Source organism: Eurypyga helias, unplaced genomic scaffold, assembly GCF_000690775.1.
Source record: "Eurypyga helias isolate BGI_N326 unplaced genomic scaffold, ASM69077v1 scaffold17591, whole genome shotgun sequence".
Classification (NCBI taxonomy): domain Eukaryota; kingdom Metazoa; phylum Chordata; class Aves; order Eurypygiformes; family Eurypygidae; genus Eurypyga; species Eurypyga helias.
Window position 1 is genome coordinate 58,002 of NW_010229127.1, and position 14,486 is coordinate 72,487.

Sequence of the window (14,486 nt, forward strand, 5' to 3'; positions counted from 1 at the left end):
GGAAGCTGATATTAACTTAGAATGGACTAAGTTAGCAGTTACTGAAACACCTCTACGCATTATTCACATTAGAGGAGTATCACGCGCTTCATGGAAACTGCAACCCTAATGCCACTCTTGAGTGCACACCCCATTGAAAGAATTTGGTATCAGACTGTGACAAAACAGTCACTTCAGTTCTGTCTGAGTCAACAAGTTACTATGTTTTTCCTTGCAGAAAGACAAATTCTTCGTGTACGAGGAGTACTGTAGCAACCACGAGAAAGCACTCAGACTGCTGATGGAATTGAACAAGATCCCAACAGTGAGAACATTCCTCCTGGTAAGCACCTTCTCTAGCACTCTTAACTTAATGATCTGACTGCACTGTACTCATAACAACCCTTAGGTATCCTAGGAACGCTGAGCATTTTGCAGACATTACCCATTCTAGGTATGCAGCACTCAGGATGAATAGATACTGAAGTCACTGAGTTCAGGCACAGAACTAAGCACAGCTCTGGTATGAGTGAATTCAGTGGAAACAGGGAAGATTTTTTTTCAAAGAAGCAACAGGAAAATTTGAGCAGAGATTGTGAAAGGAGTAATGCAATAAGTCAGCAGCAGGAGTGTGACTAGTTCCCAGGGGATCTGATTCCCTGCTCAGTTCTCTGACCAATTCACCACCTGCAGACCCACCAAAAAAATGTGGCCTGTTTCTGACACCATTTTCCCCATGAGTCCAGTTGTGGGCAAGAAATCCAGTCCGCTTTAATTGTTTTGACTGCGTCATTGCTGCTTGTGTCAGAAATGACCCAACTCCCTCTCCAACCCATGGTGTAGAGGGACTGGCATACAAGCTTCAAATGTCTCTATGGAGGCTGGGCTGTGAGGAGAAACAACCAGTAGACAGTGCCTTCTGCTCAACATTCCTTATTTTTCTTTCTTTTCTTGGATTTTGCTCCTCCTAGCTTTCACCCCAGTTCTGCTTGATTTTCTGGGGGTCTTGTTTTCCTGGTCATGAATGCCTGGCATTTGGAATGGGTTTGGCAGTTAGGTGAATCATAGAATCATATAATCATAGAATGGTTAGGGTTGGAAGGGACCTGAAAGATCATCTAGTTCCAACCCCCCCTGCCATGGGCAGGGACACCTTGCACTAGACCAGGTTGCTCAAAGCCACATCCAGCCTGGCCTTGAACACTTCCAGGGATGGGCCATCCACAACATCTCTGGGCAACCTGTTCCAGTGCCTCACCACCCTCTCTGTGAAAAATTTCTTCCTGATATCTAATCTAAACCTCCCTGATTTCAATTTGTACCCATTACCCCTTGTCCTATCACTACAGGCTCTTGTAAAAAGTCCTCTCCCAGTACCCTTGTCGGCCCCCTTCAGATACTGGAAAGCTGCAATGAGGTCTCCTCGGAGCCTCCTCTTCTCCAGGCTGAACAAGCCCAGTTCTCGCAGCCTTTCATGAAGGACTAATTCAACACATTAGCTTTTTTCCTTAGTAAATTCTATGAGGTAAAAGAAAGGCTGTCATTTTGCAAAGGACCTGCTCTTCTTCCTGCTCTTCTTTTCTCCTTTCTGACAAAGGTCTGCCCTTTCCCAATATAGTGCAGCAAAAGATAAGTTCTGCATAAATGTCTGTCAAAAGCAGGGCCAAAACATTCTTCTCAGCCACAAAATATAGGCCTTGGAGGGAGCAGCAGGGACAGGCACTCATGCTATTGGGTAGTCAGAATCTTTGTCACGTCTGAGTTTTAACAAACCTTGTTAAACCATTAGTTTGAGTCACCAAATGACCCTTTTCTTGTTTGTGAGTTCCTCTGGGTTCTTCTGTTGAGGGAAACTAATGAGAAAGTGGAGAGACAAAAGTGCATGTAAATACCATCCTTCCCAACAGTCAGTGTGTTCTGCATTTCCAGTGTGTTGGCAAAAGGCTTCTGTCTGTGTTACCGGCAGCAGCTGGCAAACTGATTATGAGGCACATAAAAGATGTCACACTGTCTGCTGTGGCTTGCTGCAGCACCTGAATCCAAGAGACTCTTAAAATAGCAGTAAATATGGGAGGAGAGGCTACGCTCAAGTGTCTGCTTTGCTGTGGCTGCTGTAATTTCTTCCTGGCTTCCCTTCTTCTCACTGCTTCCTAAAGTCAATGCTACAATGCCACCATGCAGAGAAAGCTGCATTAAAATACAAAGCTTTGCTTGTGAGGATAGATTTGGCCCAATTGCCCCCTCACAGCTGCTGAAATATAGAATGTGGGAATGTGTCTGAAAAATCAGTAAGTGTTAAAGGGCAGTTTTGAGCCCAGAGCTAGAGAGAGGGCTGAAAGAAGAGATGGGAAGGACTGAATCACTCGAGACTTGGAAAATTGGACAGGGAGCATTGTGAGCTAGTAGCCAGCGCCACAGATCTAGAATAGCCTGGGGAAGGGTTATTTTACAGACGATTGTCTGTAAAAATACCAGTTAGGACTAATGAGATTTATGTATGATGTCTGTGAACATTCCTTGAAGAGGAGGATTGTTGAACTACAGCCAAAAACCCACTAAATTTCAGAATGCGTCTGAGCCACAGCACACATTTCACAGGGGAAAATGTTATCAGTGTTGCCCCAGAGCAAGCACATCTTGTCTGAACTGAATTTAAACTTCAGCTTCTGTTGACAGGCCAGGTTTGCAACCGGGGTGATTTTTGGAGCAAAGTTGTCCAGATTCATGGTCAAACACAGAAATGTGGACTAGTTTATCTGAAGTAGATTTGAAGTCCATTTGAGACCACTACCTGTCTCTGGCAGCAACTGATAACATAATCTTCAGGGAAATATAGAAAAAAATTTGCAGTAGGTCTGTGTTTATCACACAGACATTACTGATGATTGTGACAAAATGAGGACAGGTCAAGGACTATAGGTTGTTTTTCAATGCCATACCCAATTCTTATACTCCCCTTCCATGTCAGTCCTGAGAAATGACTTGCCATAATCTGTGGAGAAGTTGAGCATGACTTGTTTTGATGTAGCGTGTGCAAATTTATCTGTGAAATGAATGTTTTGGAGTGCAGAAATCCTCCAAATTTATGTGAACTCATTCTGTGACCATTAAGGGTTGTTCAGCTGCCACTTCTGTACCTCAGCCTAAAATCTATTTGGATTTGGACTTCTTTAGTGTATTGGTCCCATACTTGTCCTCTTCCCTACTGTGCTTAAACACCACTGGGAGAGGAGTAATTTTTCTAGGTAGAGAAATGCCCTTCCTGTTTTTTCTGTTTGGAAGTCACAGAGCTTCACAAAAGTAATGCTGAAACCTGAGTGTGTGGAGTGGTGGGTTTTTTTTCTTTTTTTTTTTTAAATTATTATTATTATTTAAATGAGCATCAGAATTGAAGAAATGTGATTTCCTTGAATTTCCCTCTTATCTCCTACCTACAAGGTAGCCTTGCCTGCATGTCCCATAACTTTTCTTGCTGGGCAAGCAGCAACATGTGCTGTGACTGGTTGAGAGCTACGTGTGTGCCTGTGCTGTTTGTCCAGCTGTGCTTAGACATCATGTTTTGCCTGAAGATTGGTGGTTGTGATGTGGATGACTCATATATTTCAATTCCACTTCGATTTTCTTCAGACGTAAAGATTGGACTGGAGTTCATCATTACTAGTTAGTGGGCTTTCTTTTAGCCTTCAAGAGTTTTCTGGACCAACAATGCCGACTTAGTAAAGGGAATGAAGAGAAATGACTCTACCAATTGTGGAGGTAGGCTGGATTCCTTTAGGGAATGGTGCATCCAGGTTTGCTGATTGTTGTGATGTTTTTTCAGTCACCAGCTGAGTAACATTTCTCTGGGAAGATACCTTTCTACACAGCCATTGTTACCCACGCTGAGTTTTCTTTTGCTGATGCACAAAGAACTTTGCAGGCTTGGTGTCTGTATTTCAGTGGTGAATGAAGTCCCATTTCCTGGGTATTTGGTGTGGCAAAGTGCTTTTTGTCCGTAATATATGTTAGAGGAACACAAAATTAGGTCAAAGAGCATCTGGAAGCTTTGTGCCTGAGGTAACCTTTGTTTCCTTTTTGATTATAGGGTTGCATGCTTTTGGGAGGCAGAAAGACGACAGACATTCCACTAGAGGGTTATCTGCTGACTCCAATTCAGAGGATTTGCAAATATCCACTTCTACTTAAGGTAAACCGAAGAAAGTATTTCTCCAGATGTTTTTTTCTTTTATTCATGGAGTGATTCTGCAATTTTTTAGCCGACTTTTGTTGTCACTACTACCTTCCTGGTTTGCACTTCTAAAATTTGGATCCTCTCTGAAGAACACAGCTTTCTATGGGTAGTCAAAAAGCTGACTGATGCTGACAGGCTGCTAAGTCTTGTAATGGTGTGGGTAGACAGGGAGGCTAACTCACTGAGTAGTGCCTTCTGACTTCAGTTCTCTTCAGGCGTTTACTAAGGCTTGTGAGTGGTATTTCAGCCACTTCCTGAAAAGCTGCGTTCAGATAGAATTCTATCAGTGTTCTGAAGGACTGGATGGCTCTGGGGACTGGAAATGGGATACATCTTTCATCATGAGGTCTCTAGTTTGTGTTCAGGTCAGTAATGATCAAAATCCTGTATCATCTGACAGCTGTTTGGTGGCTTGTTTGAAAACTGTTTGCTTGTCTCAGAGGAGTTCCCAAAGGACGGGTGGCATTGCAGAAATGACTACTGCAATGGGCACTAATTGGCCCCTTTGCTAGTATTCTTACTGGAGGGGCTAAGAATAAAAGCCGTAGAAAGAGCTAACTTGCCTCTCATCCCTTCAGGTCAGGGCTGGGTCACTTGCCTGGTGGGGACAAGAAGGCAGTTACTGGGAGAGCTTACATCACCAATGGCTTTGTAGCTGCTCTCTGGCTAACGGTCATCAATCATCAGTGATGTCAGTCTCTTTCTCAATCAGAGTAATGTTACATTTACCAAAACAAAATTAATTAATAAAAAATAGAAGAAGAATTTACCTCGTATTTTGAAAGAAAGGTTCCTTCTTGGGTTGTGGAAGACAGTAAGAATTCTATGATGAGCTGCTACTCTTGGTCACAGGCTGACCACATGAATCGACTGTAACTCATGTAAAGCTACTGCAGTGCTGTGTCCATATGTTCAGCACAAATAAGGGTTTTCATAGGTACAAGCTGGTTAGTTCAATACTGATCTGTTGTTCCATTTAAAATTGTTTATTTAATCTGATAAATGTTCAAATTACTTCTTTCCATCCAATTGGAGCTTTCAGGGTTGAATTTTCAATATACGTCTGTTCTAGGGGTAGACTCATTGTTGTCTGTGCAGCTGTGCACAAACCCGTCTTGCAGCAGACACTGATGCACCGTTCCTTATGGATGCAGCTACCGGGGTCTATGTGTATACAGCCGGTTGGTCAGTCCACTTACTCTGTCCATGATTTCACTTACAGTTTGAACAAACAAAAGCACACAGAATTTAGGCACATAGCAGGAGAAGCTAATTTGTGAGACCGCTACAGCATTAATAATAGTCAAGATAGGGCAAGGATGCCTAGATCAGGAAAGCACGTTAAGTGACCCCAGCTCTGATTTATCTTTAGAGAGGACTGGTTATGTGGAGATAATTGAAAACCTAATGATGCCAAAGTTTAAGTCTGTCCACTGTGTTTATTTGGGGTTAGTGGGGAGAGAATTTGGTGCCTGTTCAGTCTGTAGATCTGCGTGGTGACTGAGCAACATCCTTGTGCACAGAAGGGGAATTCCTATAGTATCAGATATGGTAAACAGACATGAGAATGTGGGAACCTTAAAATGTGCATTCCTGACCAAGTATTTTGATAGTTTATGTTTTCTTGTTTTCACTGTGTGGTGTGTTCTGTGTTTGTTATCTGACTGTGTGTTCAAGACTGAAAATCAGAGATTGCTTTGATTCCTTACAGAGATCCCTGTTTTATTTTCCAAGAAACTTCAACGAGAGGACATAGTGGCTGGATTGTCACTTTTGAACTGACCCCTACATTTGTGCTGTTACGAAAATATGAAGTATTTATCTCCTGCAGTTTTCCTGCCATGGTTATCCTTTCTATAAAGGGAGTTATTGATGGGTACGGAGCTTGTAGACCAGGTTCCATCATCTATTTATTCTGTGCTGGAGACATCTTCATCCATCCATATTGGTCTGTATCTGGTGTACCCTCACTATGCTTATGTAGAAGTGATCTTTAACCAGTTATATCCCAGTAGTTTCCAAACTTTTTAGACCAAAAGATCACTGTTACCACTCATATTTCTTATATTTTCCTCTATGTCCTTGGTAAGCCTTCAGAAGCTCTGAAGTCAATGTGGTTTCATGTATCAGATTCAATATGTGGAGCACCACTCACCTCTCAAGCACAGTTTTGGGATCTCAGCTGAGTCATGTACATAAGAGAACTCCCTGTGTTTCTTCTGGACCTCAGTGCCTCCTCTTTTTCCCTTTTTAGTGTTACTTGGTTGCTGAAACTCATTGCTAATAAGACCTGTTTAATTTCTAAGCTTTTTGGAAAACATGATTATGAGTGGTAGATTTCTATCAGTTTGGATAGTCTGTTGACTTTTTATCTACATACAGAAGCTTAACTTGCAAATTAGAATCTCTGTTCTCTTTTAAAAGCTATTCAAAATATTAGAATCTCATAACCTGCCAGTGCTACCCATTTTCCAGAAGTCTGAGGGCTTTTACTGAAATGCCATGAGGATGCTGGCTACAGAAACACATGCAGAAGAAATGCACACCTTTGGTTACAAAGTAGTAGCATCATTGATTCAATGACATTTTTGTATTCTTCAGCTTCCATTTTCCCATTCCTCTGTACCTTTCTAGGGCAGGTCTTTCAAAACCTCTTACCTCAAAAAGTATGAGGTTCTGTATCAGGGATTGAAAGAGTTATGAATGGGCCAGTTTATCTTGCTTTTCTTTAAGAATTTCTTTTGTAAGGGGGGTAGTAAGCAAAAGACTAGAACAAAATAAATATTTTAAACCATAATTCAAATCTTTCCAAGTTCAGTGGTAACTAAAGTCACTGGGCTCTAGGGATCAAATATTGGCCTGTGGAAATAAACCGCGGGTTTCCACTTTCTCACGCTGTGTATGTCAATAGACCTGGGTACCCAAACCTTCCTTCTTTGAAAACCAAGGCCAGCAGGGCTTAGACCGAATCAGTGTTTCTTGCCTTCAAGCCACAGTGAGTTAGAAGAAAGTTAGATTTGTCCTCTGACACCAGCACTGTGCCCTGCCTTCTGGGTGGGGACTGTGGAGTTGGGCTCTGGGGTGGTTCACCCGGGCCCATGCCTGCTTGTCGAACAAAAAAACACGAGGGCAGCGAGTGTGAGGAGCTGTGCAAGGCATCTCGTGATGTTGCATTCCATTTTTCTATGGGTTTTCTTTTGCATACATGCTGATAGAAATCACACGCTGTTCACTACATGAAATGCCCTGTACAGGAAGTAGGAGTTTTAAAAAAAAGCTGAGGAGAATTTTATTTCAGTTAGGCAACAAATCTGCCTCAGTCAGTGAGATAATGCCGTTACCGGGGGTTGTTCAGCTCCAAGAGTATCTGTGGTTAGTTGATGCTGATTCTCAAAGGTAGTAAATTCACGGTGAATAACTTGTATCCCATTCAAGGCTTGTTTGATACTCAATAGCACAAAATTAGCAGAGTGGACGCACATGTTTCAGACATGAGAACGGCTAAGGGTACAGGCTGATCTGTTAGTGCTGATCAGGAGAATGTAACTCTCCCAGGGAGAAAAAAAAAGTAGATATAAAAATAACCAACCCTCAAATTAAGTGTTTGCTCTCCCTTTGCTACTGAGCTGCAGTTATTGCTCTTGAAATAGCTGTTTTGTATTCAAGGGGATTGAATCTTATTTTATCTCATTCCCAGGGCAAACAGATACTCTGTTATTCCAACTGATTAGAAAAGCCATAGACCAGAGCTATACTACTTTTTCCTCTTGTCTTTCATTTTTAGCAAGAGTTCATGAACATCCAGATTTTCTCATAACTTTGATATGACCTTGTCATAGCATAAGTATAGCATAAGTTAAGTAGTTAGGTTTGATAAGGACAGTATGAACGCAGTAATTCACTCGTCTGTGTTTGAAAGTCAACTGAAATAGGAGGGTAAGGCACATATTTAAAATATTATAAATATTTTTAATTAATACCTTATGTCAGTATTCTTCAGAATAATAGCATCTAGCATGGAGGTAATTTGTGTTACTTAATTAGGAATAATATAGTGAAATATCTTAAAGTGCAGATGCACCTTAAGAAATACTACCCATGATTTCAGATTTACGACTTGCAAATTTACATGTGTCCATGTTTTGTGAACCAAACTCTGAAGTTTTGAAGTGGATGACTGTAAACACTTTTTTTGGTTGTGGGGTTTTTTGGGGTTTGTTTTGAGTTTAGGTTGCTCTCATTAAAAGTCTGTCTAATGTACAAGCCTTATATATGGTTTGAAGGGTGAGATTCAAACCTAGCCATGGTGTTTCATAATCTCTGTACAAGTAGAGGAGTAATTATATTAATATTTTTGTGCCTAATACAGTTTTTATCTGCTTCAGATAGCATCCACAACAATTAACACAGAACTTCTTGGTCAGTAAATTACTTTTATTCCCAGTCCAAAACTTCCCTAATGTGACTTCCACTTCTTTTTCATACTGTCAAAGTTCAGCAAATTAATTGAAGTCTGTCTGGGGATGGAGAGTTCTGAGTATTTGTTAGCCATCAACTTCATTATAACATTTCCTTAAAAGTGAGAAGAGACTTGGACTAGGCTCACACAAAACAGCACTGTGGTTGCTGTGATGGGCACGAGGGTTCGGTAAGAATAAGCAAAGGCAAACAGATGCACAGACCTTGAGAGCATATACTGTGTGAGCGGCTTAAAACTCCAGTGCGTGTATGTACACTGGAAAGCTTTCTGAATAAATATTTCTAGCAGACCGTTTTGGATTAAGGCAGCTCTGTCTCACCGGTAATAATTACATGACTCTATTAATTAGGGTGAACTATACTACTTAAGAGTAGAAGCAGCTGTTGTGTAAACCAATCTCTGAACAAAAATAGCCTTTTTCCCTTAATAAAGAGCATTTATGTCAGCAAGTAGAAAACCCTATGGGAGTGGTGATCATGAGTTAATCACACCATTGGGGGTGGGGATTAGGAGCAGTCCTTTCTGTCTCCTTCCTCCCAACACAGGAGGAATGTTCAGCACATGATAGCCGCACCCATGCGGGCTCCCCATAGCCCAGTGCCTGCCACAGACCTTGTTTCTTGTTTGATGTCTATTCTCTCAAGAAATTGCTCAGACTCCAGCCAGAAATGCACATTCCACCTCTGATCCTTTAAAAATATCTCATAATGTACACAACTCCATGGCCGATTTAGGGCAGTAATATGTATTGCTTCATGTGAAGGAGGACTTATTGGTCCTAGGAGGGAAAGCAAAACCTGGATGCAAAAATAGCTGAGTAACCAGATTTGAAATCCTCTTGAAAGGGAGAGCCCAACAGTGAGGCACACACGGGCCTTAATAAATGCAGCACCTGGACTTTGAAATGGACAGATGGGAAGCCAGTGGTGTGGGATACAGAACAGGATGAAGCAAGGTCTCCCCTCTTCTTCCTCTCCTTTTTTCTCAGAGCTGTTTGAAGAACAGAACTTTCTAATAGGGCCATAATTGACTATATTTAATCTTTGGGGGGTTGGCTTTTTGCCCTTTTTATTTTTTTCTTTCTTTTTCCTCCCAGGAAAAGAGGTGTTTCTCTGAGATTCATGACATTGCCTGGTTGAAATCCAACTCTGTGTAGCACAACACTGAGAAATATATATACCCTACAGAGTTGTAAGGAACACTGCCGGCTTATAAATCATACTTGTGTCTTCCACATGTTTTATATATAATCACAAATAACTGGTAATATTTATAACACTGGAAACATGGTTTTGTTACATTTTAATTTAGCATATGTTGTAGATTTGATGGCACATTGAATATAATCACTTCTGCTGATTTATCATTACTTTTTTTGATGGCAGATTGAATATAATAATTTTTTCTGATTTATCGTTACTTGTCTAATCCTCACCCTGCAGAAACATTGACATAAATTACAAATTTTAAAAATATACAGAATAAAGAGAACTGCTTGGCAGGTACAGAAATAGAGCCTGCTGTAACATTCATTTGCTGTTTAGTTTGAGTGGAAAATAAATTTGAACACAAGCAAATATTAAAAACTGTGAAATACAAATATAAAACTCCTGGAAACATTTATATTCACAGAAAAGAAAAACCCAAACAACCACATTTTGGAGCTGAACTGTTTATTAACACAACTTTCTTGAACTGATAAGCAAAGAAATATGTCGTCTTTGTTATCTCTCCAGTCCTGAGATGTTCTGTAAATAACCAACGGATGTGTCTCTAACCGTATTTTATGCCTGCACTGGTTTGTAGCGCCAAGTGAGAGAGCCTGGCGAGCACCCGTGTGCACCAGTCAATGCACAATATCAACGTTCATCACGCAAAGTCCTTGTTAAGCCATGTCTGAGTGTCCTCAGGAGTATGAAGGTAGGAGGAAGGAGTTTTGATAATACAGACACATGCAGATTTCAGCTGCAGAACATGTGTTGGGCTGTCAGAGTTAAGTACACAGAAAATCTTTTTTGTGTGGCACGGGAGGACGTAGGGAAGGATGACAGACACTTGTTTTTTAAAAAAGTTCAGTTAAGCAGAATGACATCCTTTTTTCTAGGAAATATTAAAGTTGTGCTTACATTAAAAAACCCTCTGGTTTCCTCTGCTTGCCTGCGTTGTTCACTCATCATCCCTCCTGCCACCTCTTTGCATCTTCCTGTTCATGTTCTTTTTGCTGAGTTCTCTCTTCATAATTTTTTTTTGAGGGGATTATTTTTTGGAGGGGGTTAAGCACAATTAGTGAATAGACAAATGCATGAGCAGCTGATGTGTCTTACTTCTTATGTGGTTTAGTTCTTATATTTAGATTCCGTCATGTTTAGAACTCTTTTAGCCTTCAGCTATTTAGAGCTGCATCTGAGATTGAAATACTTTAGTTGGAAATCCTTTTACTCCACTGCATAATCAAAACCTGGCATTTCTGGGTAGATTGGATGTAGATGTCCTGTCCTTCCTTTCCATATGCTGTTTGGGAGGACACTACAGCTGGATGTACATGTCTTGGAGTGCTCTCTTTCTCCCTTTGTAAAATTTGTGTTCCGTGTGTAGGTGTTATATGAGTGGCACAACCTCAATCTTTGCAGCTATGAAAGAGGAATGAAATAAAAGGAAAATTCTGTGCCCAGAGGATGCAGTTCCCATTTCTGTCTTAGTTCTTTAAAGAACAGAGATAATAATTTTTTCCCCAGCTTGTAATATGGAATAATAAGAGAGAAAATCAGAGGGAAATGGTAAAGAAGATGGAGGGTGTGAAAAATACCAGCTTTTGTGTTCTCCACTGCTGCTTAGTCTGAAGGATTAACAAGTCTGTAGCTAGAAAGTAGATATGTTTTATGAATTAGTTTAAGAAACTCTTTGGAAGGAATACTTTTCTGTAAGTGGCAGCAATCTCATTTCCTGGCACTATTACTGCACAAGTCACAATACAGAATATACTAATTCCAGACAAAAATATGTATGAGCTCTGTGGAGGACAAGACAGTCATACCCAAGGTTTGCCATCTGGTCTGTCTCTCAGCTGCCTTTCAAATGTGGTCAAATGCTCTCAGAGTTTACACATCATAAATCTGTCACTAAATAAGCACCCAGAGCTCCCTGACTGTATTTCAGAAGCACTAGGCTCTGCTCTTTGGGGGAGTGGCAATGGCAGAGCAGCATGGCTCTTCCTCAGATGGCTTAAGACCAGGCGGCTGTGGGACAAGCTCTCTGACTGTCTCTGCTGCTTATGCGTTTGAGGCACCTGACTGCCCCAGCCAGCCCCTCCCTGCCTTTTCCAGCCTCCTCTCCTGCTCCTTGGGCAGAACTGCAGGCAGCTAGCAGGAGTGGGGAAGATGCTGTGTTTATTGCAGCAGAGGCCTGCTGTGAATGAAGAGTTCTTTCTCTGTGTCTTGGTATATCAGAAAGGGATGTTTAGACAATGCTAGTGTATACATATCCTTTTCCAAAGCAATGTGGGTGACGAGCTGCAGAACTTCACTGATGTTCAATGAGAGTCATCTAGCAACTCTGCACTCTGTTTTGGAAGCATGGAACAGAGGCTAGTGTCACCAAGGTGCAACACCTCTCTCCTGCTTTTCTTTTTTGAACACTTTCTTTCCTTGCCCTAATCTTCAGCAAAAGTGGGGTAAAACTTTCCATAGGGAAATTAGTTTTTTGGTAGCAGACAGCCTCTTTTTCCTGTGCATATGTTATTCCCTCTGTAAATCATCCAAGAGTTTAAGATCATGAACTCCTCTTTCTTAATGGGGCTCAGAGCATCTCCTCTGCAACCCCTCTGACAGGACCCATTGTCCATTTCCGTTTATAACTTTCTGAAAAGAGAAGTTGTAGCTATGAGTACATTCTTAAAATGCCAAATCTGTGCAAAGAAAGGAATAGTTATATTTCATTGGACAAACATCCAACATTGCTGTTCATTCATTCGGTCCATTCTGTCTCCAGGATCTGTCTGTGTGGGAATGAGAGCACCTCCCATCACCATATTTTGATTCTCATGAGGCCTGTCTCTTGCATTATTTAAAGGAGTCTCAGTGGCCAAGGAGTTTATTCTCAAGATGCAGATTTCACTTTAAAAGGTTCTGCGAACTGAGAAATTAATAAACAAATAATGAAAATACTTCACACTTCTGTTACACTGGGTCTCAGGATAGTTTACCAACACTAGTGAATTAAGTCTTGTTCTAACCACTGTGAGGAAGCAGAGAGGAAGCACTGTGAGGTTCTGTGCAAAGGCAGAAAGAAACCTGTACTGCTTTTTACTTTAGTTTCCTCCTTTCAGATATGCCTTCCAATTTTGCCGGTGTACCTCACCATAATTATGCATTCCACAGTTATCCCTGCTGGTAGAAAAGTACAGCTGGGTGTGCACAAACCTTTCACGTGCTAAAGGTGATTTCTGTCTGAAGAACTCTTCAGAGCAGATCTGTGAATCAACACTGAACAGAGAAAGCAACTGAGAGTGTCTGGGTTAGGAAAATGGTTGGATTAGCAGCTATTATAGTTACTGTAAATTAACACAAGCTTCAGCAGAACTTGGATTTCAGCCCACAGCCCTCCACTCTCTGACAGGCCATGTAACCTGAGCCTAAAAGTACCAGTTAATTTGATCTAGAGCTTGTGCGTGCATCTAAGTCGGTTTAGGAGCAGTGCTCATATTACAGGTTGTGACCAACTCGGTCAAGGCCCAGTAATACTCGAACCTCAGGATCATACCTGAAGTCAGAGTATGTGGGCACCGAGCAAGACAGCATGGCATAGAGATCTTTAACACCAATAAGTGTAATTTTGTGTGGTGAAGAGGCACTTGCTTAGGTTAACATACTGATGTGGAGAAGCAAAAGGCAAATCAAATTACAGGTTAAGCCTAGTTGGAGCCCATGACAGGTATTTGGGGATTGCAATCACTTATTTTGGATGAACAACTGTAACAGGTTGTCTTTGGCCTTAGCTGGGGAACTATGGATTGAAGCAATTTAGCCATGTTCAGAATGCTGCGCAGGCCCTCTGACTATGTTCAAACTCGGTTTTGTGTTTCATGCAAAACGGTGCAATTCAGTAGCTCTGTGTCTAAATGGCAAACGACTTAACCAAATAACATGTTGAGGCAAAACAGAACACAGTGAGAAAGTTAAATATTCCAAGCAATCTAAAAATGTGGGTCTTAAACAACATATTATGTATCAAGATGAATTTACCAGCCTTAATTAAGGTTTCTTTAATGTGTTTTTATCCAATTGTGGCTGACTATAAAATACTATTGGTCTACAAATGAATAATTGTGAGTTGACAGTGGTTACCCCTTTTGCCAAACTGGTTAATGTTGTCAGGTCCCAAGTTTTCCCACTGCTGTTTTTCAGTGGGCAGTGTTTGACTGGGGTGTTGTGCGTTGAATCAAGTGAAGCAGCATCTCGTAGGAGCTCCTTCAGAGCAGACAGCTGTTCATCTGTGTTAATCTCTCCAGCCAAAACATGTGCCCCAAGCCTCCTAAACATAATCTGGGGAAGAGTGCTTGCTAAACTCTTGTTGATCTCTTGGCCTTTCTTTTGTGCTCCAGTACTTTTTCCCGCTCTGCTTTTTGGGGAACCCTCTCCACTTGCTGAGGCCATCTTGGAGATAAAACACTGAACTGAGTGCCAGAAAGTCTTGGTTCTGCAAGTGACTTCCTCTTCTGTAAATGAATTTCCTCCTCCATAAGATTATTATTATACTTCCCGACACATAAAGACGTGAGGCAACTGTGGCTAAAGCGTT

At 41.3% G+C, this 14,486-nt stretch overlaps 1 protein-coding gene across 1 annotated transcript in view; it reads left to right on the forward strand.

Moving 5' to 3' along the window:
- Positions 1–14,486, forward strand: part of LOC104516082 (phosphatidylinositol 3,4,5-trisphosphate-dependent Rac exchanger 1 protein-like) — a gene marked incomplete at both ends in the record, with an annotated part of 82,681 nt that overhangs the window by 10,493 nt on the left and 57,702 nt on the right. Inside the window, 2 exon segments of the mRNA XM_010160291.1 lie at positions 218–322; positions 4,064–4,165. Of these exon segments, the coding sequence (XP_010158593.1) occupies positions 218–322; positions 4,064–4,165 (207 nt within the window).